The 25,833-nt window shown below is 39.1% G+C and overlaps 2 protein-coding genes across 3 annotated transcripts in view; both read left to right on the plus strand.

The window, feature by feature from the left end:
* The first annotated feature begins 1,371 nt into the window (after positions 1-1,371).
* LOC113030570 (uncharacterized) lies at positions 1,372-4,705 on the plus strand. The gene is made up of 3 exons (XM_026182121.1): positions 1,372-1,728; positions 3,260-3,562; positions 3,795-4,705. The coding sequence occupies exons 1-3, from the start codon at positions 1,417-1,419 to the stop codon at positions 4,422-4,424; spliced, it is 1,245 nt and encodes a 414-aa protein (XP_026037906.1). The 5' UTR covers positions 1,372-1,416; the 3' UTR covers positions 4,425-4,705.
* A 932-nt stretch (positions 4,706-5,637) lies between these two features.
* Positions 5,638-25,833, plus strand: part of ttc3 (tetratricopeptide repeat domain 3) — a 30,619-nt gene continuing 10,423 nt past the window's right edge. The window contains exons 1-34 of one of the 2 annotated variants that reach the window (XM_026181396.1): positions 5,638-5,741; positions 7,810-7,880; positions 7,975-8,011; positions 10,706-10,862; positions 10,951-11,032; positions 11,123-11,176; positions 11,413-11,545; positions 11,735-11,820; positions 13,662-13,756; positions 14,227-14,289; positions 15,460-15,514; positions 16,211-16,400; positions 16,585-16,609; positions 16,688-16,751; positions 17,477-17,501; positions 18,346-18,406; positions 18,559-18,646; positions 18,722-18,874; positions 20,274-20,354; positions 20,567-20,676; positions 20,773-20,899; positions 20,976-21,098; positions 21,183-21,284; positions 21,394-21,486; positions 21,579-21,643; positions 22,396-22,526; positions 22,652-22,655; positions 22,749-22,972; positions 23,092-23,367; positions 23,448-23,491; positions 24,666-24,722; positions 24,813-24,892; positions 24,974-25,129; positions 25,224-25,821. In XM_026181396.1, the coding sequence (XP_026037181.1) occupies positions 7,821-7,880; positions 7,975-8,011; positions 10,706-10,862; positions 10,951-11,032; positions 11,123-11,176; positions 11,413-11,545; positions 11,735-11,820; positions 13,662-13,756; positions 14,227-14,289; positions 15,460-15,514; positions 16,211-16,400; positions 16,585-16,609; positions 16,688-16,751; positions 17,477-17,501; positions 18,346-18,406; positions 18,559-18,646; positions 18,722-18,874; positions 20,274-20,354; positions 20,567-20,676; positions 20,773-20,899; positions 20,976-21,098; positions 21,183-21,284; positions 21,394-21,486; positions 21,579-21,643; positions 22,396-22,526; positions 22,652-22,655; positions 22,749-22,972; positions 23,092-23,367; positions 23,448-23,491; positions 24,666-24,722; positions 24,813-24,892; positions 24,974-25,129; positions 25,224-25,821 (3,699 nt within the window). In that variant the 5' untranslated portion in view covers positions 5,638-5,741; positions 7,810-7,820. Of the gene's footprint in view, positions 5,742-7,809; positions 7,881-7,974; positions 8,012-10,705; positions 10,863-10,950; positions 11,033-11,122; positions 11,177-11,412; positions 11,546-11,734; positions 11,821-13,661; positions 13,757-14,226; positions 14,290-15,459; positions 15,515-16,210; positions 16,401-16,584; positions 16,610-16,687; positions 16,752-17,476; positions 17,502-18,345; positions 18,407-18,558; positions 18,647-18,721; positions 18,875-20,273; positions 20,355-20,566; positions 20,677-20,772; positions 20,900-20,975; positions 21,099-21,182; positions 21,285-21,393; positions 21,487-21,578; positions 21,644-22,395; positions 22,527-22,651; positions 22,973-23,091; positions 23,368-23,447; positions 23,492-24,665; positions 24,723-24,812; positions 24,893-24,973; positions 25,130-25,223; positions 25,822-25,833 lie in introns of both variants that reach the window. The other variant, XM_026181394.1, reaches the window with a different exon arrangement.

The following is a 25,833-nucleotide window of genomic DNA, read 5'->3' on the forward strand; positions in this document are numbered from 1 at the left end:
CAGTCAGGTACAAGGAATTTAAAAATATTTGTCTTGAAAAAGAGAAAAAGAGACCCAATCTGAAGCTAAAACAAGACCAGATGGACAGAAAAATAAAGCCTTATCAGACTCCAACAGTGAGATAAACACGGCATGACATCCACTTAAGTAATCTAATCTATTAAAGAATATTAATGAGATATTGGTATAAAGAACAGCAGGATGATGTCATAACAAAATGAAATTATTGGCTTATATGCTTTAACCACATTGATTCCAACATAAAAATAATTCAACTATTCTTTGTCTACAGAAAAGATAAACTTTCCTCTGCCTTGAGGCAAGTGACTGAAGAGACTACCAATGAGAGTGAAGGGTATGATTGATTGACACATGAAAGGATGGTAGAGGGTTACCTAGGCCCCCACTTTCGGTGGGGATGCCCTGACAGGCATTTAATAAATATTACTCTACTCCTCTACTGCTGCCATGTCTTCTTCTGTCCCTCATTTGTCCAGGTTCCACAAGTGTTTTTAGGGACACAGTGCACACCATAGGATATGAGCTAACAGATCTTGTGGAATCACCTTGCTAGTCCAAAAATACAATTTATCCCTGTCAAATGTCAAATCTTTGGAATTTATTGTAGATTCAACTAAAGAAATGTGAACAAAGTTGTTTTTTTTTTGAAGGAAGCAAAATGTTAAGAAATGAGATACAGTATACTGTGTGTATGTAGATAAAAGAGAAACAGCTCAAGCAGAACATTATATACAGAAAAATCACATTTAAAGTAACTTATTCTTTTTATACTGAATTTATACCTCAGCTCTTCAAAAGACACAAAAACCTCAGAGTTTTGATCATACAAATCTTAGATACAAACCATGAGAGGTATGGACTCCTTGCTTCTCTCCTTTTTGCCCCAGCAATAAAATCTATGAAAGATTTTTGACTTCAGTGATTGACTGAACATGATGAGAGTGATCTGACTACTGAGGTGAACCAGACTCAAAATCTTCAAGGATGAAGGGAAGTGAAACCAACCCACTGTTATGCTTCTCTTTAAGGGTACAGAAACTGCTTTCTTTGTAGAAATATAAATAGTTTGATGCTAAAATGAGCACCAAACCACCTGCTTCTGCTGTTCCACTCCTACTTCTGCACATTTAGAGACAGGAAATTAAAAAGCACACAAGAGAGTCACTGTTTGACTCAAACAGCTTTGCACCAACATAAAAAAGCTTTTTGTGCAGCTACATGTATGTGTGTAAAAACCTTGTTTTATTTGAGCAAATGGTTCGCTCATTAGTGTTTTTGCTCATGAGTTCTTTTATAGGACTGGCCGTGCTGATAACATCCTTCGGACTGGGTCAAATAAACACACAGTGGGTTAGAAACACTGATAACACTGAGCACACACAGACAGATTCAGCCATGATCCTGACGGGCCGCAGTTTGTGTCTTCCTTCTCGAGCCACCGTCCAGGAGCTCTTCTCGATGGCTCAGGATGCCAGTATCATCCCTGATATCTCCTTGGATCCTGTTCTCACCACCTTCCTGTCGCTGGATTCGTCAGCAGCGTTGCAGCATCAGTACAACTTCTTACAGCGGAGCATGAGCATGGAGCAGCAGAGCACGTTCAACCTCAACCTGACGGCGAAGCTGGGGGGCAGCAGGGTAACCTGTGGAGGAGTGGGGGTTGTTGCTCTGGCTCTGTCCATGCTTTTTGATCAGGTTGCTCAACAGGTATGTAAAACTGTTGCATTTTGTCTAATGTTAGTGTGAGATTATTTTTTATTATCATCACTTTCCCCCCTCTTTGCTGTGTCTGTGTTCCCACTTTCACTTTACATCCTGTTTTAGTTTGAAGGTCCAATCTTCATGTGGTTTTGTTGCCTTTTTACTTCCTACACTACCCCCAATATTATACCTTTTACATCCTTCTGTCTCTTTGGTATATCATCCTTTCTCATTTCACTGTTTGTACAACTATAGAACCCTCCTTCCACCACAAAACTTTATTTTATTCATATTTTTTTTTATGTCATACATAATTACAAATGTTGACTTCCTAAATGGAACTTCTGACTCGAAAACAAGAAAATGAAATGAAATTTTGAGGTATTAAGTCAAAATTTTAGGTTTTGTTTTTAGGATTATAGTTTAACATTTTCAGTTTTGTTTTGCCCAAATAAATAAATACATAAAATGAAAAACATTTTATTTTGGGTTAGGACATCTTAGTTGGACAGTAGTGCAATATGTGACCATTGCACTTTAGAAATGGCTCATGATCAAAGTAGCTATTCATTTTACTTGAATTTCTTCCTTCCTAAAAACTGTCCCTACATCTAGTTTCTTACCTCTTACCCTGAGCACACAGGGGAAAAGGGGAAGCGCCAGTTGTTTTAAGAGATTTGATCAGGCAATCCCATGTCAGTAATAAAAATGAACCACTGGGCTGCTATCAGTGCTTGTAGGGTGGGTGCACAGCAGCCGGCCTGCAGCATGTTTAGTTATATCGAAAAAGAAAAAACAACTATATTGACCCATTGGGCAAATGGCCGGTATGCCCGATTAACAGTCCAGCCTGGCTTCAGCCACCCAGCCCATGACCCTAAAGTGCATAAGTGGAAGAAAATGGACCGCAGACTAAACAGGGAGTGAGCAGAGGACTAACCAACCTTATGTGCTTGATAGTGTAATTAGATTACTTACATGAGTTAGCTATAAATATACTGGCAGTGGTTTAATGGTCTTGCAGCAGGAAGGTTCTGTTCTAAAACCTGTGGCATCTCCAAAGGGACAAACATTCAAATTCTGGGGCTTACATCTACTTTTGGAGAGTATTTTTATTTCCCTCCTGCACCAGATGTCTCAATTCCTAAAAGATATCTTGAGGACGAAGGAGAGTGATTGTGGATAGAGTTGTATCCTCTATGGAAGCTCCTTTTCTAAGCATTTGGAGAATGTGTGTCACTCTTTGCTCAAATGATGACTGCCATGCAGATACTTTGGTGTCATTTCACTCTGTTAGAAACCTCCCTAAGCAAAATGGACTACTGGAACGTACCCAAGGAGTCACAAATTCATGAAATAAAAAAGCCTTGTGTTTTTTCCCATTTTCCCTCTTTCTGGCTCTCTGTGTTTGGAGTTATGAGGTGTCTTTCTTTAATGTCTGAAGTACTCTATTGACACAAATACTACCTCATTTTCTGTCCGTGTTTGGGCCAGCGTGACAGTTTGTGTTATAAACTGTGCTTCGTATTCCAAACAGGTCCGAGCACAAGGATCAACAGAGGGTCCCTCGTTAACTCAACCATCCCGGCTTAAGAGGATTTTTGGCATCAGCAGCTCATCGAGAATCGGCTGGATTATCCACAGCTTCCTCACCCTTATCCCAGGCATCGCCAACAACCAGGATCAGATGGCTGAGACCACAGAGCTCTACGATAACTGGCTGAAATTTGAGCTTCTCGACCATTATGATAGGATGACCACAAGGAAGAGAATGAGTTCAGCGTCGATGCAGCAGTGGCTGACAGGAGCTGTAATTCACCTGCACATGAGAATCCACCAGGTCAGAACAGATAGATGAAAACACGTCCAGCTCAGGTTATGATAGTATGTGTTTACTCTAGTGCATCGGTATGCCTCTACATTGTAAAATCTGCTTCGTATGTAGGTAAGTGTTTACATCCCATATTGTAGGTTCTTTCTCTCCCTTTAGATGATGGCACAAAACCAAAGCTACAGAGAGCTTTGAGTGGGAGGTATTGAGTTGATTTTAAAGCACTTTCCTCTTCCCACAGGCCCGTCTGCAGTCTGTGCCATTAGGATCAGTTGAATCAATGCGCATTTCTTATAAGACGGGGTTAGGTCACCTGGTTCGGGGCTATACAGCCTACCTACGCGCAAACATCCAGGAGACTCCAGCTCCTGGTCCACAAAAACCAAGAACCAATGCTGCCAACAGACCTAAACATGCTAACACATCTACTATAACCAATATGACATGCTCCAACAGCCTCCTTGTTAATGGTAGCCAGGTTGGTCCAAGTAATAAATCTGCCACACCCAGTTCAACTGCAGGAATTAACAGAGGCTGTAAAACTGATGAAGCAGGTGGAGACTTTGGATTTAATGTCCTAAATGGAAGCAATGACACCACGATGACAGGAGACACCCTCTACACTTCATCCAGATACAGCAGGACGGAGGATGGCAGCATGCTTGGACTGTTAGTCATCGAGCCCTCGAGAAACGTGAGTCACAGTGTGCAGCATCACCCCTGTGAGTCTCCAGCCATACAAGAAGCTCTGGTGACTCGAATAATCAACGTGCAGGACCTGGAGAGCAACGGAAATTTTTTCCTGTATGCTGACGGAGTTTTTCAGAGCTTGCTAAGGCAGAGGGATGACTTCGAACTGAGGACAAATTAGACAAAAACAAATATCTGATTAGTCAGCCACAAAAACTAACACAACATTGTTACAGCCAGAAAAGCACAATTGTGTTTCCTATTTTCTACCAGTGTATTAAACTGGGTCAGTTACCACATATATAAGACCCTTTCAATACAAATTTCGCATGAACAGTATGAAATTTTTCACATAATTTAGGAAACAAATGAAAGTGTTTTCTTCAAATCGTCATCAAATGTCAAATGTCATTTCAAATTTGAACAGACCCTAATAAAAAACCTCACATTTGGAAAAAAGAACTAGTGACAGTTCTTAAATGGTATTGATTATTTTTCACAATAATGCAAACACAAACTATGTAAAATACTTTGAACATAAAATTCATAAAATTCTTAATCATAAAAACTATGGAAATGCAATTTTAATTCAGCTCTATTGCTGGATTGAGTAAACATGACAAGTTGTACCACAAAAGCAAAACTATTAGATACTAGTAGATAGTGTAATCCAAAGAGAAGACAATAAAAAATATAGCACACATTGTAATAAATGAAACTGAGACTAACCTAAACAAAACGTAACATTGTATACGAGAAAATTAAACTGAAACTTAACATTTAATTAGAATTAAAACTGAACTTCAATGAGCAGTTTCCCACTGGAGACTACCTGAAATGAAACTGAACTAAAAACAAAACTTAACAATTAATAATAATAAACGCAAATAAAACTGAAAAAGATAGTGTGAAATTTCATTATCATTTACTGAGTTACTTTATTTTTAACGTAATTTGTTTACCTAAAAATATAAATTAATAACAGCGCGTACATCTGTGGAGGGGCATCACCACTCCAATTGTACAGTTGTAGTTCAGCTCCGGATGCAGCAGGAGGCGCTATTCAACAGTGAATAGTAGTGAACGCAGCTAAACGGGTAAAATGATTTTTCTCTCCTTCTAGACAAAAAAAGTGCACATTTTAGTTTAGTTTATGTAAGCATAGTATTCATAATATTATTATAATATCATGACCGGTTTTGCTTGTAAGACGCTATGATTCAGCTAATGCTAATTTCCCTAACAGGTATTTTATTACAAAAAATTATTTTTAAAATAATTATATTTAATTTCGTAAGCTCTTTCACCAAATCAGGAAAAAAACCAAACAAACCCTGAAATAACAAAAATGTTTGTTGCAGGAAATTTACGCAATTCATTCGCGGGATCCGCCTACTTTGACGCATGCGTGTGTTAACCGCGCCTTCATTTCCGTACACTAGCATGAACAGGAGCAACGAGGGTTACTGTGAAGCATCCATACAGCAGTTATCATAAGGTACGTGTTTGAATTTCTGCTGTTTGTTATTTGTCCATAATATTTTATTTCCCCCCCAGTAAAAAAACAACACCCAGCTACACTACGAGGCTGGCTGAGGCTGATGCTGGGAGGTGTCGCGCTAAAACAAAGTAGGAGAAAAAGTGTCAAAACGTTGTTGTACAGTCATTAACGTATGCCACGTTGTTAGAAAGTATGTGTAAGCTAAAGCTAATGTTGCTTACACTTACTGCATTGTGTTATATTTCCGCTACCAGCCGTTTAACATGGCTCTGTAAGCCACTACGTAGGTTAGCTCATATGCTACAGTGCTAACATTGTTATTGGGGCAAATTCCTGTGAGATTAGGTTTCAACTAGTAGGACAGTCCTCCATCTTTTTTGTTTTAGGTCGGGGGACCATGAGCTTCAAGCATTTCTAGTAATAACTCAGACTGTACCTGGGGTTGCCTGCATATATATTGGGCATCACCTCATGATTTTCAGGTGTCTTACATGCCCGCTCTCTGCGTAATGGCCTTACTATGATGGAAGACTAGTTCACCACACCCGGTAACTGGATGTTCTGGAAACTGCAGTTTGGTTCTCAGTATATTCCCAAGTTGTGTAAAAAATGAATCCTTGAGAGGAGACTGCACGAGGAAGTCTGGTTCTGTTAGATAACACTGTCAATTGTATGTGTGGGTGTGGTGTTTAAAATCTTACTGAGCAAACAAAAGGGCAAACTCAGCCAGGGATGGCGACAGAGACAGTACAATATTGTCAAAAAGTCCGCTCATTCATTTCTATTTTGCTGGTAACCAGACTTTTATTTTTAGAGTTGTCTTGAGTAGTAGTTTTCCAGGTTTTTCTTTGGATTATTTTTTCACTCATATTCAGTCCAGTTCTTGTACCTGACCACAGTGATATTTGAGAAGTGAAATGAAGTTTATTGGATTTACAGAAAGTGTGCAATGATTGTTTAAACAATCAGGCAGGTGCATAATTTTGGGCACCACAAAAAAATTTATGAAATCAATATTTAGTAGAGCTGCCTTTTGCAGAAATTACAGCCTCTAAATGCTTCCTGTAGGTGAGAGTCTTGTGGTTGAAGGTATTTTGGACCATTCCTCTTTACAAAACATCTCTAGTACATTCAGGTTTGCTTCCCAGCATGGACAGCTCTCTTTAACTCACACCACAGATTTTCAATAAAATTCAGGTCTGGGGACTGAGATGGGCACTCCAGAGCGTTGTACTTGTTCCTCTGCATGAATGCCTAAGTGGATTTTAAGCAGTGTTTCGGGTTGTTGTCTTGTTGAAAGATCCAGCCCCGGCGCAGCTTTAGCTTTGTCACTGATTCCTGGATATTGGTCTCCAGAATCTGCTGATACTGAGGGGAATCCATGTGTCCCTCAACTTTGACAAGATTCCCAGTCCCTGCACCGGCCACACAGCCCCGCAGCATGATGGAACCACCAAAAACCAACCACCAAAAATTTGAGACAACTTAAGTAGTGGAATAAGAAGTGGCAAGCCTAAAAAATATATCTATAGCGGATGAAGAATATCTGAAAGTCTTGGAAAACATCTGATTGGCAACGGCTTTATTTTTTAGTATGACAATGATCCCAAACACACTGCCAGTGCTGTAAAAATATACCTGGATAGTTTTTCACTTTGTGGTTTTCTATCAGTCTGCCAGTTTGGCCTTCCCAGAGCCCGAACCACATTGAGACAGCGTGGGATTATTTTAACAGAGAACAGAACAAAAGGCAGCTGACATTCAGTGAGATTGCAGGTTATGGTGTGATAGATTTTATTTTTTTTAAGAGCTTTTTTTTTCACATAATATCTAAATAGTTTGAACATTTTATTGCAGAGAGGTGGAGCCAAGCTTCATTAAATTGAACTAGATTTTCTCTTGTATGGTCAGTTGTGTTGTAGTTTCACTGTAATATAGACAGAAGCTTCTGCTTGTTGATTTGCATTCACTGAAGTAAATTCAAATCATCGGCAGAAATGTATTTACATCTTTTTAGCATGTACTGTAAAATTGGCTTTGGTGGTTGATGTGAATGTTTTTACAGAGCTGAACAAAATGTCAGATTCAGACTCTGATTCTGATAGTGGTGTCTTGGGCAGCACCAGACCACCTTTGGTGAGTTAAAAATCTTTTAATAAAATGATTTTCTTATTTTATTTTTCTTTCCTTTATGTCACTGATTAACATTTCCCCCCCTTTGGTCACTCAGAAAATGGAAGATATGGTCATCACCTTTCGTCCATCAGGTAAGAAGCTGCCCAAACAGTTATAAGGAATTAACCCTATAATACTAATGTTGAGTGATTTATTTTTTTTCACCCACATGATTTTCATTGTTTTTTCTTTTTGTGACAATGTACATGGGGAAATGAGTACTTTTTTTTGTCAGGTATTGTTGTAATTTAATATACTTTTATGGGAAGTGTGTTTTATCAAGTAAATTATACGTAACGTTAGAGGTAATGTTTCAGAACTGCAAATTGGTGTTCTAGAATTAACGTTACATACTGGGTCATCATAATAATCTGATAATAACTGTGTTCTTTCATGTCATATACCAGCGGTCCCCAACCTTTTTTGCGCCACGGACCGGTTTATGCCTGACAATATTTTCACGGACCGGCCTTTAAGATGTCGCGGATAAATACAACAAAATAAAACTAGTACAGGTACCGAAAAAAAAGAAGATTTATTCATAACACACGTGAAAAGACCAGGAAAACAGAGTTAACGATAAAAACGATAACAAAATCGTGGCTCAAGAGTTGGGAGTTCGCCTTGTAATTGGAAGGTTGCTGGTTCGAGCCCCGGCTCGGACAGTCTCGGTCGTTGTGTCCTTGGGCAAGACACTTCACCTACCGCCTACTGGTGTTGGCCAGAAGGACCGATGGCGCGATATGGCAGCCTCGCTTCTGTCAGTCTCCCCCAGGGCAGCTGTGGCTACAACTGTAGCTTGCCCCCACCAGTGTGTGAATGTGTGTGTGACTGGGTGGATGACTGGGTGTGTAAAGCACTTTGGGGTCCCTAGTGGGGACTAGTAAAAGCGCTATACAAATACAGGCCATTTACAAAATAACGCTAAAAACCCTGAAAACCATACATTTCACAACTGAGCCTCAACTCTCGCGGTCCGGTACAAAACGACTCACGGACCGGTACCGGTCCGAGGCCCGGGGGTTGGGGACCGCTGTCATATACAATCAGTAATTTATTACATTTAATGTTGAGCAACCCTTTTAAATGACACCTTATGCAATAACTCAAATGTATAATATCATTGCTAATGAATAAAGTTCATGTTTTTACTTGCGTAAGTAAAAACATGCACTTACATTTTTTGACTCACTTGCATATTGCACTAATCTTAGAGCAAGGGTCACATCTTTGGTCTGCAGCTGCACATAGCCTCTTTGGTGTTAAAAGGGTGCTGTTTACTAAAGAGAGACTGTTAGTTTTGTCACTGAAAAAAATGAACACAGGTGATTTGACACTGACCCTTATATGCATTTGTAGGACTCTTCCTTTGATGAATTACTGTAGAATAAAGCAAATTCATCCCACCTGACCACCTCAGTTTTTCATAGAAAGATTTGGAGGCCTATAGAAACAATGTTTTCTCAGATAGAGGAGTGATGTGATATACCCGGAAATTATATACCCCGATGCAGCTGTTACAGTTTGCACCAGTTTATTTATCTAGGATAAGATAGGAGATGCTATCAGGACAGCTGTCTGGCTGATATGGGTGGATGACTGAAACTGAGGGCGAGATGCCTCAACTTTGCATCATGTAGCTCCCCATTGAGTCCTCGCCCTGCATGTTTAAAACACTGCTGGTGTCGTAGTCTTCAATTCTGTCTTTAGATAGTAGAAAGCAGGATGAGCCTGTACCAAAACGATGGGAAAATTGGAGAGTACACAAAAGAAGAGAAACAGCTTTTGATCTGAAGCATACCACATTGTCTATCAAACATTATGGACACAATGTTATGTTTTGACCACATGTGACTGCCAGTGGAAATGAGTCACTAGTGTGTGCGATGATGTGACTACTGATAGAAGTAGCAGTACAGGGCTGTACTTTTAGGTCAGATTCAGAGAAATGCTGTAAAATTTATTGGAAGTGCTTCACAGTGCAAATGGCTAATGACCGAGAACATAGTGCAAAAGCAACCCAAGAGTCTCTCAAGGAAAATAAATTGGATATTCTATACTGACCAAGTCAGTCACCTGATCTCAGCTCAACAGAGGAGCTTTTCAGTTTCCGAAGCCACAGAGTGCCAGAAAACAATCTTCTTCAGGCAGTCACAGACTGCAAAGGAATTTTACACAAGTATTGAAAACAACACATATTCAGAAGTTTGTTCAAGTAATTTTGAGCCTGTGATAATCAGGTCCTGTATATAAAAAAGTAATGCAATACTTTTGTCACATCTTAATTGCTTGATCCACAGCGATGGTGCTCAGAGGCAAAATGACAAAGTTTTTGTCCAAAGATTTGTGGATCTGACTGTATAAAGCAGTGTCTCCAGTACAGATGTAACAATGAGAATGATAGAGGAAGCTTTAATAATATATTAAGTTCAATCACTGTAGTCCTATGTTGTGACCTAGACAATTACTGTAGATATATTTTGTTACATGTACTTTTCTGAGTTCTTTTTTTTTCTCACTTCTTTTGTAGAGTGAGTTTTAGTTTGGTTACAAACTTTGGTTACAAACTCCTCTTATATATGCATTAGTTGTGACTGGATTTAACAGTGAAGTAAGTATTTTTGTTGAGTTTAGTTGTTCAAAAACAGTAATAATCACTAAAAACATTTTTTAATGTTTTATTTCCCTCTTTTAAGAATAATAGAATAATCATCCTATAATGTGCCATCTTCTGTTTGCTGTTGCTTAACACCTTGCATTGTTTTCTCCATGTGTTTTTTTTCCAGAGGACATTTTTAATCGATGGTATGATATCCCTGTTGACAAAAAAAGAGAAGCAGTGCAGAGGATGAAAATTTGTTCCTTCTGGCTTCCCATTCTGCTGCAGCGTGATGAGTGCAGTACTGTTCGCTGGGCTATTGAAATAGGTCTAATCAGCGCAAAGTAAGCACAGTTATAATTACCTACAGTTAATACCTCTTCATCATCAGTGTTTAAACTGTTAATAGAATGTGTAATGGTCTCTTTTCAGTGAAAACAACGATATAAATCTAAAGCACATAAGAAGAATAGAAATAGTAGAAACAATCTTCAGGGCCTTGGAGAGAGGATTTGTAAGTTAAATATGTCAGTCAGACACAGATAAGATAAGTCTGTAAGTCTCATTTTCTTTCTAACAGGTGCTTGTTTGTTCTCTCTCCCAGGTAAAAAGGAATGATTCAAAATATATTGTTCTACTTAGCAACAGGCTTAACTTGGTAAGTTTGGAAATGAAGAGCTCTAAAAAGTGACCAGTTTTTCATTTGATTTCTGACACGTGAATGTCAAAAGTCAGAGTTATTCACCAAAAATGTATTTTTGGTAGCAGGGTCTCACCTGATTACCTGTGTGTTTTCTGTTATTTTTGTTATTTTGTCCAAAATGGGTACAAATGTAATGCAGCTGTACAAACAGTGCTTATGTGTGATGGTGTGTTGACTTTGTTTGAAACCAGCGCAGTGCAGAGGTCTTGGATGATGCGTTTCGCTGGTTGCTGCGAACAGGAGAACCTGATATACAAAAGCAAATAACTGAGCTCAACTCTGGGCACACCTGCTTCACAGCTCTCCACTTCATCTTCACAGAGTGTAAGACACAGTATCTGCTTTTGAGTGCTCAGCTCTAGTAATTCCTGTGGGTATCTTTATGTGTTGAGTCTGTGATATTCATAGTTTTTTTTTTTTTTTTCCCTTTTCTAAACAGTGAACTGGTTTGTTGATAATTTTCTTTGACTTCGGTGGTGGTGTTTTAAAAGCTGAGACTTGTCTTTTGTTCAGATGCCAGGCTTATTCAGGATCTGGGAGGCAGCCAAGATAGGAGGATGAAGGAGCTGATGGCTCCACCGTTGGACTTTCATGTTGAGGTAAGAGCCACCACACTGTTTCTCATAGTCTTTTTTTTTTTCCCCCCCCCACTGGTGCCTGCTCAGCTCAACTGGACTCGCTTTTTAGGGTTTTTCATTAAGTGGTAGTACTTGGTACCAAATACTTTTAAGTACCTTCTTGCGCCGAAGTTCCAAGGAAGATGGCTCAATCTGGAAATGTGATGTCAACAGTCTGCAAGCCACTGTCTGGGCAATCAATAACGTCACTAAATGAGTCATGAGAGCTTTTGAAACCCGGCCATGAGAGACATGGCTGCACAAAAACCAACACCTTGGACCCAGAGTGTGACAAAAAGCCAGAAAGTGAGCAGTATTTATACCATCGATTCGACATCCTCCATTGCCACTTGTATCTCATTCAGATGACGTCGTGGGATTTTCGGTTGCGTTGCTATAATGACCAAGAACGAGTAGAGTTGAGCTGATTAGGTAGTAATGATAAATAGAATAGAATAGAATAGAATTCAACTTTATTGTCATTGCACATGCACAGGTACAGGGCAACGAAATGCAGTTTGCATCCATCCAGAAGTGCTTTAGTGATATAGATATATTACAATATATATTAGCAATAATATAGATATGTGAGTATATTACAGAAATGGGTCTATTATGGTATGTTATAATGTACACGGTATGAAGTATGTTGTGAATATTCTATAACTATAAGTATGTACAGGCTGTAGTGAGTACAAGCTATGTACAGGATATGAACAGGATATAAATATGAAAAACTATACAGAATATGAAATAAATAACTTTACAGAATCTGGGATATACAGAAATGGGAACTATGCAAGTTGTAAACAGTTGTAGGATTAAAAATTATCGAATGTACAGAATGATTATTTACACAGAGCTATACAGTAGTGCAGTTAAGAAAGGGGCTTCTGATACTTTGACAGTGTTTACCAGGAGAGGTGACAGGTTTGGAATATCAAGGATATTTTTTTGCAAACCAACAAAAGGAGAACCAAAGACCACAATGCAAAAAATGACTTGAAACCCAGATTAAAACCTATTGATGGTCAGACTATAAATTCCCAGGTCACTTCTACCCTCTCTCCCTGCCCCACTTCTTTTGGGCCTGTTTAGCTGCTGCTACTAAGCAGATTTCTGACGTTGTTAAATTTTTACAGTCATCAGTGAGTTGCTCTTTAAAAAATTTAGTGGTAGTAGTAATAGTTTAACAAGGTTTCTAACTCCGTCTTTATGGTGTTTTGAAAAGTATCCGAGTGCTTCACAGTTTGAATGAAAGCTACACATTAAAGATAAGTATCCATCTTCGAACATGGACATAAAGGCACATAATTATTCCAAGTTTATAACTTTAAACACAATGAATGTTGATCATATTGTGGCATAGCAAGTAAAACATCAAATAATTTAGATTGGGGACAAAAATCAAAAAGCTTAAAAATAAGCTGACACTGAATTAAAGGTAATCTGAAACTGAAACTTGGTTAATATAGAAATGGATATCCATTACCTCTGACTGGGATTTAAACTTATGTCAAGCTAACAGTCAGCTAACAGAAAAGAAGCCTGGTTATGTCGAACTTATTTCATACAGGACACCAATGTGCTGCATGCGTGTCCTCACGTGACCTTGCTCAGCTACAAATCTTGCTTCATTAGTAGAGCCCAGCAGGCAGTCTACTTGTTGTAACATGCTTGAAAACAACCTCAGACGCTCAATAACTTTAAAGTGCTTCCTCAATGGATTTAATGCTGTTTAAAAAAAAAAAAAAAAAAATTTCCTTCCTGTGTTTGAATGCATTTCTCTACTGCCAGTGGAAATAAATATATTCCTCCCCCAGAAAAGTGAAGAGATGAAGAAGAAAGGAAACGAGCACTTTGAGAAACAGCACTATGAAGAAGCGGTGAAGTATTATTCTAAAGCCATCGAATATTAGTAAGTAATACTTCTCTGACATTACATTTTAGTGCCATGCCTTTACCTTATGACAACTGTGATACACTGCAGCACCATCATAGTGAGATGGATAAGGTGTCGGTCACATATGCCAAGAGACTGTTCAGTAACCACCGGCTTCTAGGGAAAAATGTATATTCACCTTGACTGGTTGGTGAATGGTTGCTGGCTGTTGACACCAATTTTTACCTTGTGACCTCCAGTAGCCACTGTCCAACCAGTGTGGGAATGCACCCCCCCGGCAACCACTGGTTGCCAGGGTGTTGTTGGCCGGCCATTAAGCCCATGTGACTGTGGCTGTACATTTCTTAATACAGCCTAAATATGTTGCTTGTCACTGAGTGTATTTAATCCATGGAAATATGTCAAAAAACATGTTCTACATATCTGTCCACTAAAAAGAAAAGTTGTGCCTTTTGTAGTTGAAATTAATTTATTTCTCTTCCCAGCCCTGACAATCACAAACTTTATGGAAACCGAGCCCTATCCTTTATCAGGTGTAAGAAATATCAGTAAGTACCACTCATTCTGGAGCACTTGCCACAGTTCTGTTTGATAAAAAGCAGAAAAAGCAATGCTTAATAAATTGATTATACCACCACCCAATGTAAGGTTGTAAATTTTAACTCACAGCTGCCCTAAATTAACAGCATTGGGAATTTTTATATTTCTGTAGTAGTTAATCAATAAGTGTGCGCAGTCTCATTAGTCAAAATCTTATTATTAATGCTAAAACATAATTTTTGTTAATCGTTTTTTTAAATTTTCTGTTTTACAAAACAGCTGAGAGGATATTAAAACACTTTTTTTCTCCTTTTTTTTTTTTTCTTAATTGTTCACTTACATCCCTGAACAGAAAAATAATTTCAGTGGTTGAATGTTTTGCTTGATTAATTTCTGACTCCTCAGAGATATCCAGCGCTCCGGCTCAAATTTGGGTATAAAAATATGAATTTGGTTCATTTCTAATATATTTTGTGCTCTTATTTTTATGGTGAGTGGCCTAATAGGTTTGTTAAGCACTGTACGTTTCCTGTTGATCTTTGTGTCTTTGTGTACTTTCTAGCCTACTTGGCACCCTATTTAATTAATCTTGAGCTAAAGTCAATATTTAACTGAAACTGGCCTTTTTAAAAAGCTGTTAGGCTGACAGATGTTTTAATACCAACTTTCTTTGTGTAGGAAGTCACTTTTGTCTTCAACCAAGACAGAAGTGACCTAAACCAAAGAATAAGTGGACTTTCTATTTATTCTCAGCGAATAAAAAAACAGACATGTTCTAAAAGGTTTGCCATCCATCTAGTTCAAATACACATGAGGACATTATTACCCTTATCTGATACTCCAAAAAGTATTGGAAGCACTTACGCATAACAACCACACGCAGAAACACATTCATCAGATTTTTTAAAAACAAGTTGTTGTATGTAAAACCAGCGTTGCTGGAGCTTTAACCTCTCCACATTTGATCCTCTTCTCTGTGTACCTGGATAAGTTGAAGTTGTGCCCGAAACTTACTGAAAACAACTTGTCATAAATGCTTTCACTTTGCACCTGTGATTGTTGTAAAACTACGCCACACCCATTCTGAGGCGTGTTTTACTGCAGATTGTTTTTGCGAAGCAGAGCAAGTCACAAGCTCGTGGATCTTTCGATCCAAACTTTTTATTTTTACTTTTCAGAAAAGCGGTCGGCGATGGAAAACGTGCCACTCTGATTAAACCTGTGTGGGCAAAGGTATTTGTCTTAATTATAATCTTTGTTTGTAATGTTCTGAGTTCATATTCAGTAAAATAAATTTCTGCTCCACTGTTGCTTTCATTTCTGTTGAGTTTCTGTTATTAGAGTAGACTGAAGTCTGTGTCACAACAGATTTTGATTACTTTTCTTTGGATTAGTTTTGTTTTTGCAAGTTGCACCGTGACCAGATGCCTTTAGTAGTCATCAACAAGTGCATAGCATAATTCTGGCTGGGTATTTAACCACCTCTCTTGGTAGAGTTCATTTAGATTGGTTGGTTTCCTGGCACAGTACCGGCTTTTAAGAATAGTCCAAACATTTTCAATGGAGATGAGGTTGAGGCTTTGGGAAGGCCATTCCCAGAAGCTTAATGTTAGCCTGCTTTATCCATTCCAAAACATTGTCCTGCTGGAACACCCAGCTGTGTCCAAGTTTCAAACATCTAGCTGCTGATTTGAGGTGAAGTGGAAGAATTTGGAAGTAGTCATCCGTCTTCATTATTCCATCCACTTTGTGCAATGTACCAGCAAAACAGCCCTAGAGCATTATACTGCCACCCACCATGCTTGTAACTTTGTGTTTGGCTTTAGTGTACAGTACCTTATCTGAACAGCAACACTGAGCATTATTATGTGAACTGTGTGAGCAAACAGCTGCTGTGATGAAGAAATCCTCTTTCTTGTTTTTGTACAGGGTCACTACCGTTACTGTGAGGCCTTGTTCTCCTTGGGACACTATGAAATGGCAATAAAAGCAAATAAGTTGGCCCAGATGCTCTGTAAAGATGACCACGAGGGAGTCAAAGATCTGGAAACGCAGTTCTGCAAATACACAACGACACATCCAATGGCTCATCCAGGCCCACCTCGAGGATATGTCTCAGGTAAACTTAAAAACCCTGTCTTCTTACAGTGGCTAATGGCAAAGGGTTATTTCTTTTTTTTGTTTTGTTGTTGAATGTTTCCACTTTTTACCTTCCAATTAAGATCCTGTTATTGGTTTTAGTGAAAAAATAATCTGTCATATCCCTCCAAATTCAAACTGATATTTCTGTTCTCTGATTTCAGCTGGACCACTAGAGCAAGGTCAAAGGTATGTATGTGCTTTGTGCATTTGGTAATAACCGCTAGTAAAATTCTTATTTCATGCAGTTTTATTTTTTCTTCACAGTTTAAGACTCGGCCTCGTGACACCATCTCATAAGAGTCATCCAGCTGCCAGCACGTCCCCAAAGGTTTGTAACGCATCATTTGAGGTTGTCAGTAAAGCAGAATAATAAATTAGTTTGTTAGGTAAGGATAAGATTTTTAAGTATTTTTGTCGAAATATTAAGTGAATTAAATCTTTAATAGAGTGGTTTAATTGATAAACGATTAATAGTAATTCTGATAATCCAGTTTTCAATCAAAAATGCTGAACAAAACCTTAATTCAGGTTCTTTTTTGTATTTTGTAATCAAACTTTAGTTTTCAGTCTGTTTGTCTAAGATAAAAGGGGAAATGTCAAAATATTGATATTTTAATACAGAAGAGCTTATATGTGAAAGAAAAATGGAAGTGGCAAGAAAGAAAATGAGTAACAGTATTTGTAATGTTTATTTGTTTTTTTTCTTTCAATTAAGTTTTTGTTTTAAGCGTTTACATTTAAGTTGACTTTGATTTCGGTTTTTGTTTCAGTTTCTTATTTCAGTGTTCTGTTTCTTTCCTTTTTTTTTAATTCTACGATTGATTATTAATTCCTTTTTATGCATATTTGTAAATGTATATGTATTGATAACTATGGTCTCATGATCTTCAGCTATAGATGTTCTTTGGTATCGATTTAAATTTTAATGGTGGTGGTTTTAAAAGAACATTCAGATGATGAAAATTTGCAGCTTTAGTTTTGTCACATTTTAAAAGTATGACTCATGTTTTGTTGCTTAATTTTAGAGTTGATATTTTATTTGTGTGTTAACAGGTAGTAAACATGGACAAGCAAACAAGTGAGTGTGTTTTCATCCGTTTGGTTTTTATCTTTCATCATATAGTTGCACTTTCCAGTATGGAAAACTAACCCTTTGAGGCTCTGAGGCTTATTTTGAAGTTTATTGCTAAATTGCCACATGACATGAATATGTATGATGACCATGAAGTGATACAAATTTAGGCTTATTTGCAGTTGATGACATGAATAGAATCAAATTTGAGTTGCTGTGAATTCAGATATTTGTTGTTCAAATCAGTGAAACCCATCAGCTGTGATTCTGACAGACTGTTGATTAACTCCTGACAGCACTCACAATCAGAAATTGAGGCCTTTTTGATGGTGTTCGAGGGCAGCTGGCTCAACTTGGCTTTAAAAAAAAACTTGGAGAAAAGTGAAGAAAGTTACAGGACCGTTTGGTCACTTTTATAAATGTTTTGATATCTGGAATATAGTTATATCTCTTCTTGTTGCTGTTACTCAGCTGCTCAAACATAACTGCATTCACATGAGTAAATCAAGGTGAAACTTTGCTTCCTCTTAGGAGGATCAGAAATCAGATTAGGCTTTACTTGAGTAACAATTGAATATATTCCTTATTTAACATAAACTGGGCCTTGCTGCAGCCACTCGGTCCATATTCTGGCTGAAACAAACGTGTTGACTCCCTTTCTGTCCCTGTCAGTTTAAAGCAGTCTGAGGCACTGAGCTCTGGGACTCAGAGATTACCTGTATAAACACTGATGGCCTTAGTTAGAATTTTGTATGTTTAATATGAACTTTGTAAGAGTTTGTGTGTGTAAGATAGGAAATTTGGAAAAAGCAGAAAAGGTCCACTTTAAAGTCTGATATTCTCTCCCAAGGAAAAACTGAAAGGACTCCACAGAAGAACAGCAACAGTAAAGACCTTAAACCATCTAAAAGGTTGGTGAAAACACTACTATTAATAACCCATAAAAACTGTCTCACTTTTCTACCACAACCTTTGGCTCCATTGGACAGTACTGTCAAGCACAGAAAAACAACTTCAGCAGGGGAAATGTTTAAGCATAATTTAAAACTTTTGTGTTCTGAAGCGAGCCGCTTTCAAAGAGTGAAAAGGGAGAGTCCAACGCCACAGCAAAGAAGAAATCAAAGAGCAAAACTAGTCATCCTGGAAAACAGGTAAGTTTCTCACATTTAGCACTGCTTCAAAGTCATCAGCAGTACCGTTACATAAAGTGGCCATCCTCTGTTCAGAGCCAGGTAGTGGTTGACGGTAAAGCCGACAGATTGAAAGAGTTCAGATCTCTGGTGGAAGATGCTCACACTGCAATGGCTGACCTCCGTACCCGCAACGCAGAGCAGGCCTTCAGCAGGGCGCTGACCTTACTGGAAACTGTAACAACCAAGGTAATATTAGTTCTTACTGTGGCTAAACTAAAGTATGCTAAAGGCTAAAGTATGAATCCCAATGAACTCCAAATACAAAAAAATGTGTCAATAGTTTTAGTTTGTCTGCAGATTTGCAGTGTTGTGTACAAATTTTCGTTTTTTCCACATTTCTCACACTATTATCATCATCATCATCATCATCATCATCATCATCATCATCATCATCATCGTTTATTTGTATAGCACTTTACGAACACACCAGGCAGACCAAAGTGCTGAACAACACAGATCAAAACAACAACCAAATTAAAAATACCATAAAATCATTACATACAATAAAATAAATAAGAAGGTGTCAGTTTCCTACAGAGTTAAAAGCCAGGGAATAAAAATAGGTTTTCAATCTGGACTTAAAGACCTTCACTGATGACGCTTGTCTAATTTGGAGGGGAAGGTTATTCCAGAGCATCGGAGCCGCAATTGAAAAGGCACGGTCTCCTCTGCATTTCAGCCGCGACTTAGGGACCGACAGCAGCAGCTGCTCAGCTGAACGGAGCGAGCGAGGAGGAACATGTGGCTTCAGCAAATCAGATAAATAGACAGGAGCCAGACCATTTAAAGATTTAAAAACCAATAAAAGGACTTTAAAACGAATCCTAAATTCAATGGGAAGCCAATGCAAGGAAGCCAGAACCGGAGCGATGTGATCGAATTTCCTACTACCGGTTAAAAATCGCACCGCCGCATTTTGCACTAACTGCAGGCGTGACTACACTGATCCTTTCTAGAGATGATGACATAACACTGAAACGAAACTTAACTGGATTATTTGTCTTTATGTACATAGCACTCTTCATACGCACATACAGACCAAAGTCCGTCAAAGTGCAAGATTTTAAAAAAGAAAAAAAGGATGGCAGTAAATAAAATCTTGCAGAAAACTTTGAGAAATATTTTTGTCTTTGTAAAAGTCAGAAAAATTAAAAGGCCTAAGATGTAAATTGAGGATAATAAATGTTTTTTATCTTTTTTTTTAAATTTATTTAAAATTGGGATTAAAAATGAAAAGTTTCTGTTTGAAATTAGGTCGAGGTTCTTAGATTTTGCCCCAGTGAGTTGTTCACTGTGGTTAATTGCTGATTTAGAGCAGGGAGCCTATTCTGGCGAGTCACTTCCTTCCTCTTCTACCATGCTTCCTCTCACTTTTCATTATAAACAATTTAAGAAGAAGAAAAACCCAATAGGAACCTGTGAGATTATTCAACTCTTCTTGTGAGGAAGAAACTAAGTTTCTGCTCCCCTAAGCTGTACAAACAATTACTTTTGAAGCACTAAGTAAAGGTTTTAATCTTAATCCTTTTAGGTGATTTACAGTTTCAACAGAATGATTAATGTCCTTTCTTCTCCTTCTTCTCAGGAACTTGGACTTTCAACAATAGATGAGCTGTTGTTACTGTTTGGCCATGCGTCAGCCCTGATACAGATCGGCCGGCCGGAGGTAAGTTTTAAGCAAAGTGGTCAAATTTTATTTTTTGTCAGAAGCACAACTCTGCACCAGGGACTACAGCTAAGTCACCGTACATCCTTGTTGCAAAAAGAAGTCCTGATTGATAGATAAAGCAGTTAAGGCAGGAAATATTTTCAGTAGCAAAGTGGAACAAGGTGGACTTTGTTGCATTCACTTCATATGTGGTTGTCGTTCATATGTAGGAACTGACAGGAGCAGAAAAACTGCTGGAGAAGATCAAATCATACGACGAGAGGACGTTTCAGTGTCTAGTTTACTACGCCTTTGGCAAGCTATATCTCAGGGAGAACAGGTACACAACTAACATCAGTTAACAGCAGTTTTGCCACTGATTCTGACTTTTGGATTTTCAAACTGTACAATGTGTGGATTCTTCTGCTTCTGGCAGGTTTGCAGTAGCTCTGGAGCAGTTTTTAGATTCCCTGCAGATGGTCAAGAATCAAATAACACCTGGTAAACTCACCTGGCCTTTGACAAAAGAGATTGTCAAAGAAACACAGCCAGACTGTTTCAAGGTGAGTCTCAGGTGCTTTATATTTTAACAAATGTGTGATGTGAATCAAGCATTGCTCATGTTTTCTTTCGTTTTAGGAAATTCTGGAAGATGCTATAGAGTTGTGCAAGTTTCCTCCCCTTCCTGATGCCATTTGTCGCCTTGACAAATGTCTTTGCCCAGTGAAAGCTGAAATCTACTTTACTGACCCAGATTTTAAAGTAAACAGCATCCAGTCAATTTTTCACAGTTTAAAGAAAGATAGAAAAGATGGAAACCATAATGTTTTTTTCTACTTTATGAAGGGCTTCATTCGGATATGCTGCTGTGAGGACTGCACAGTTGAATATCACGTCACATGTTGGAAGACCCTGAAAGCATCAGCCTTCTCAGAAAAGAGTGAAAAGGTGAATTTAGACCTTGTTACATCATCCTTCTGTGTATTCTGTTGCTTTCTTGTTATCATGAAGCTACAATTTCCAGCTGTGAACAAACCTACTTGTTTTTGTGTTGCAGGATTTGCTGCAAGAAGCTTGTTTGACTCCAGACTGCATCGGTCAGATCTGTAGTATAACAATCTTTTGTCCGACGGGCGTGGTGAAGTGTAAGGTGAGAGGCGAAAGCTCTTTGAGGGGGTGGCGTAGAAACTCTGGTCATGAGTCACAGAGTTGTTGTTGACTTGAGTTCTTCTGTCTTTTCAGTTTGAAGCTGCAGTCCCCAAACCGCAGACTGTGAAGAAGCCAAAGGTGAATCAGAAATGTACAAGGTGAGGCTGAAGTTACAGAGTTCATTCTAGATGTTTGTGAACTTAAGAAAAAATTAACAACTATGTAGCTACTAGCTAATAATTACCAGCTAGATGTTCTGGTTATTTCACACTCTTGCTTATACTTTAGTGTCAGCAGCTGTTTTGGCTGTAGCAGGGACTCGGTAACTCCCTCTTGAATTTATAAAGTGACAGTGTGTCCGTCTCACACCTACAAGCAGCTGACTCCTCTGCATGCCTGTCCTGTGTGTTCACTTAAAGCCAAGCTCAAAGATTTCCCTGACCAGTAAGGGCTTTTAAACACCCAAATTGCAATGACTGCCAAAGATGCTCGTTCAGTCACGTGTGAGACCTGTGTGCTGATTTGTTTTTTCTGACATTCTTAAAATTTGCGTCACAGTATCTGCAGAGCTCTTCTATTTCAAACGGCTCAGCTACAAAGTGTGATTCAGTGTAGGAGTTACAAGTTAAGTGTGTCTACTAAAAAAATCTTGGACAGGTTTGAGTCTCAGTGAACACTGGCCGTCGCCAGTATTTTTATTATTTTGTGTTTAACACTTGGCCTGATGTTCACACGCACAATGAAATTCCAGTGAATGCATCAGGGACTACTCGGAGTTGATTCTCTCTCCTAGAATACTTCAACAAGCAGATCGGAGAACCTGGGGATCGAACCATGACCGGAGTTTTATGATTCACATTCACGTGCAGCTGCTTTCTGAAAATCTGTACTACTTCTTGCTGTTTTTCAGTCTGAAGAAGTTAAAATCAAAGGACGAGCACAAGCTAAGGAGGAAGCAGCATAAAGTGTCTTTTCAGGATAAGGAGGATAAGCAGATTCTGCAGCAGCAGCAAGACTCGGCAGCTCCGAGTCAGCAGAAAGGTGCCTCCTGTAGCTTTTGTTAAAATTTTTGTTAAAAAGGTTTCCTTTAGTTAGAATTTAACATTTTGACTTTTCTCAACCCAAACACTTGTTGATTCACCTTTTGTCTGTTTCCCTTGTTTCAGTCTGGTTAGTGTACAGAGATCGAGTTCTTCTGCAGATCAACCAGAATGTGGAGCTTCTGAGGGGGGAGAATGGCCTCCATATTTCTGTTCTCTTCAGCAGTCTGAAACCCTGGTTGGAGCTGGACTTTGCTAGGGGGAACCAGCTAGCTGGAAGGATGCTGAACTGGCAGCAGGAGCAGCTAGAGACTTTAGGACAAGTTGCTGAGCTGCTGCTGGAGAGGAACAACCGGGTTTTGGCTCGTGTATTTATCCAGGAGCTCAGTAGCTGTGTGAACATAAATCCCAAACTCAGCAATTGGGCGCACCGGCTCAATGATGGAGGTTGGTGTTTATCCACTTAATCTGATACTCTGAAATACGTGTCAGAAGAGTTTCTGTTGCATTACAAGTGGCTTTTTAAGGTATTCATACTGTTAAATGGATTACTGTTTCTTCTGCAGGTCTGAATGCTGCCCAGAGCTTCATTGAACGCTACGCAGGACGCTTGGAGCAACTGGACTTGTCTCTTCTGCTAAAATTTGGACCTTTGCAGGATATGATTATAGAGAAGTTGGGCACGAGCCCGGAGTTATTTTCAAGCATTGGCTTAACTGTGACTGAATACCTTAAACAGGCCCCGCCACATGACATGAGGCTCTTTATCTGGACTATGGACGAGCATAGGGATGAGTATGTCTCCTGCCACACTATTCTGGATGAATATTTTGATATGTTGGGTGAGTATTTTGAGCTCGACTAACTTTTGATTGGGAGAGCCTTCATTTTACCTCATGATTTTATTTTGTTTGTTTTTCAGATGGGCATTGTTCGGTCTTAAAAAAGTCAGATGAAAGTCAAAATGTAAGGTTTTTGGAAATCTAAAATATATCTGGCTGCAGGTCTATAAACTTAAAGGATTAGTTTGACGTTTTCAGAAATACACTGGTGGTGAGGAAAGTACTAAAACTATATTTTAGGGTGTTTTGAACAAGCACTTGGTGAGAGTGGGAAGGAAAAACTCCTTTTTAGCAGGAAGAAACCTCTGGCAGTACCAGGCTCAGGGAGGGGCAAACATTTGCCATGACCAGTTGGAGTTGAGGGGAGGGTAAATGGGACAAAAGGCCTGTTTGTCCTCTGCCTAAAACAGTACATTTGAGCTCCTCCCCTTTGAACCTGATTTATTCTGATTGGCTACCCCTCCCAAACTGAAGGTTTAAACAGCAGATGGGACTCGTGTGTGTGTGTGTGTGTGTGTGTGTGTGTGTGTGTGTGTGTGTGTGTGTGTGTGTGTGTGAGTGAGAGAGAGAGAGAGAGAGAGACCGATATTAAGGAGGTCTTTACTTAGTACTATCACCATAGATGATTTAGAGCAGGGATTAGTTGTGGATTCTCAAAATGAGCACACAAGGACTTTTCGCCATAAGCCTCATATACACATTAATATAAACTTTTTCTTTTCTAAACCTTTGAGTGCTTTCTAACTATCACACACACTCAATTGGAGGCACGGTTGAGTAATGGCTGCCACAACGTTCCTTTTGTCCCGTCTCCTTTCCCTTACCTCCAGTTGTACATGGCAGATGGCTGCCCCTCCCCGAGCGTGATTCTGCCAGAGGTTTCTTCCTATTAAAAGGGAGTTTTTCCTTTTCTCTATTGCCAAGTGGTTGCTCATTTTTGGGGTTTTCTCTCTGTTATTGTAGGGTCTTTATCTTACAATATAAAGTGCCTCGAGGCGGCTGTTGTTATCATTCGGCTTTGTATAAATAAAATTGAATTGAATTGGGAGCACATTTGTAGTAGTACAATTAAGTATTTACCTGGTCATAGGTAAATGCTGCATTTAAAGAGATAAATACAGCACTTTATTGGAAGTCTTGGCTGAAACCTTCAACTTGGTTTGTCCACACAAGTAATTTCCTCAAATGTCAAACTATTCCTTTTAAAGTGAACTGATTTTTCTCAGTAACAAACATGGAGTAGACAACACCAAACTGGAGCTTTAGTTTTATGCTCATCACACTTGTTCTTCCTTCAGAATTCTCCTATCAAAGCTAAGAGTCGAGGCCGGAAAAAGAAACAGAAAGAGCCAAAGGTCAGAGGTTGCAATATTAGTTGTTGCATGTAAGAGGAATTAATTTATGCAGCGTCACACTAAAATGTTTCTTCCTTGTTTTCCTCTCAGGGTGTTATTGTTTTGTCTGGGATGAGAAGTGTTAATCCAAGGGATGAGTGGGACCAAGAGTTTTTTGAAGATGATTCTTTGTAAGTTCCTTTGTCTTCATGGACATGCAGAGACTGTTTTAGCTGAAACTTGTTGGTAACAATCAAGCTTTCTGTCTACAGATCATTCCTTGACACGCTCGATTCGTTCACTGTGCCGAGCCACCTTCGAGACCAAGTGGCGGAATTTGAGGATCAGTATGACAGCAGGAGACACAGAAGTCACTATAAACATATTTTGGACAACAACCCTGACTCAACAAAAGAGAGTTTGTATGAGTAAGTGCAAACACATTAAAGAGGTTACATTTACGCTTTCTTATGTGAGCATATGTAAGTGCGAGTAATATTTGGACTGTCTGTCCCCCTGCAGCTACTTTGCTCAGATCTTGGACGAACATGGTGCCCTGGTAGCTGAAGACCCTCTGCTGGTGGGTGAACTTGAAAATTTCCCTTCTGAGGCTAAGCGAAAGATCGAAGCAGCTGGGGGCTTCGAGCCGTTTCTCCTGGACTCCCTTCGCTTCATAAAGATCGGGAGGTGTATTGGCCTGGCGAAGCATGCAGTGTCCCTGCAGCAGGCTGAACGTGGAGCCAGCCTGGACGATCTGGACGAAATAGCTGATCTGGACGATAACTCTGAATCTCCTGTTTTGTATACAGGCGATGAAACTAGTTTCACAAGCTATATGCATGACTATTCATCTGCACAGACTGAAGGCTATACAGTGCTCCCAAATCCTTATGCATCTGGTTTTCAGCCCCTATACCAGCCAGTGATTGGGTCCTACTTTGCTTGGAGTAACGGTGATGATCAGGAGCCAGACAATAACTTTTCACCCAATGGCTACGAGGATCTGTATCTTGATCCCTCTGAGTTTAACCGTGGAGTTTGGGAAACTAATGCAACTTTGGGGACATCGGTGACAACCAATGAGATCTTTTTGAGCCATGCAAGCCATGCAGCAGTGCAGGTCAACACCAAC

This window comes from Astatotilapia calliptera, chromosome 10, assembly GCF_900246225.1.
Source record: "Astatotilapia calliptera chromosome 10, fAstCal1.2, whole genome shotgun sequence".
NCBI classification, from domain to species: domain Eukaryota; kingdom Metazoa; phylum Chordata; class Actinopteri; order Cichliformes; family Cichlidae; genus Astatotilapia; species Astatotilapia calliptera.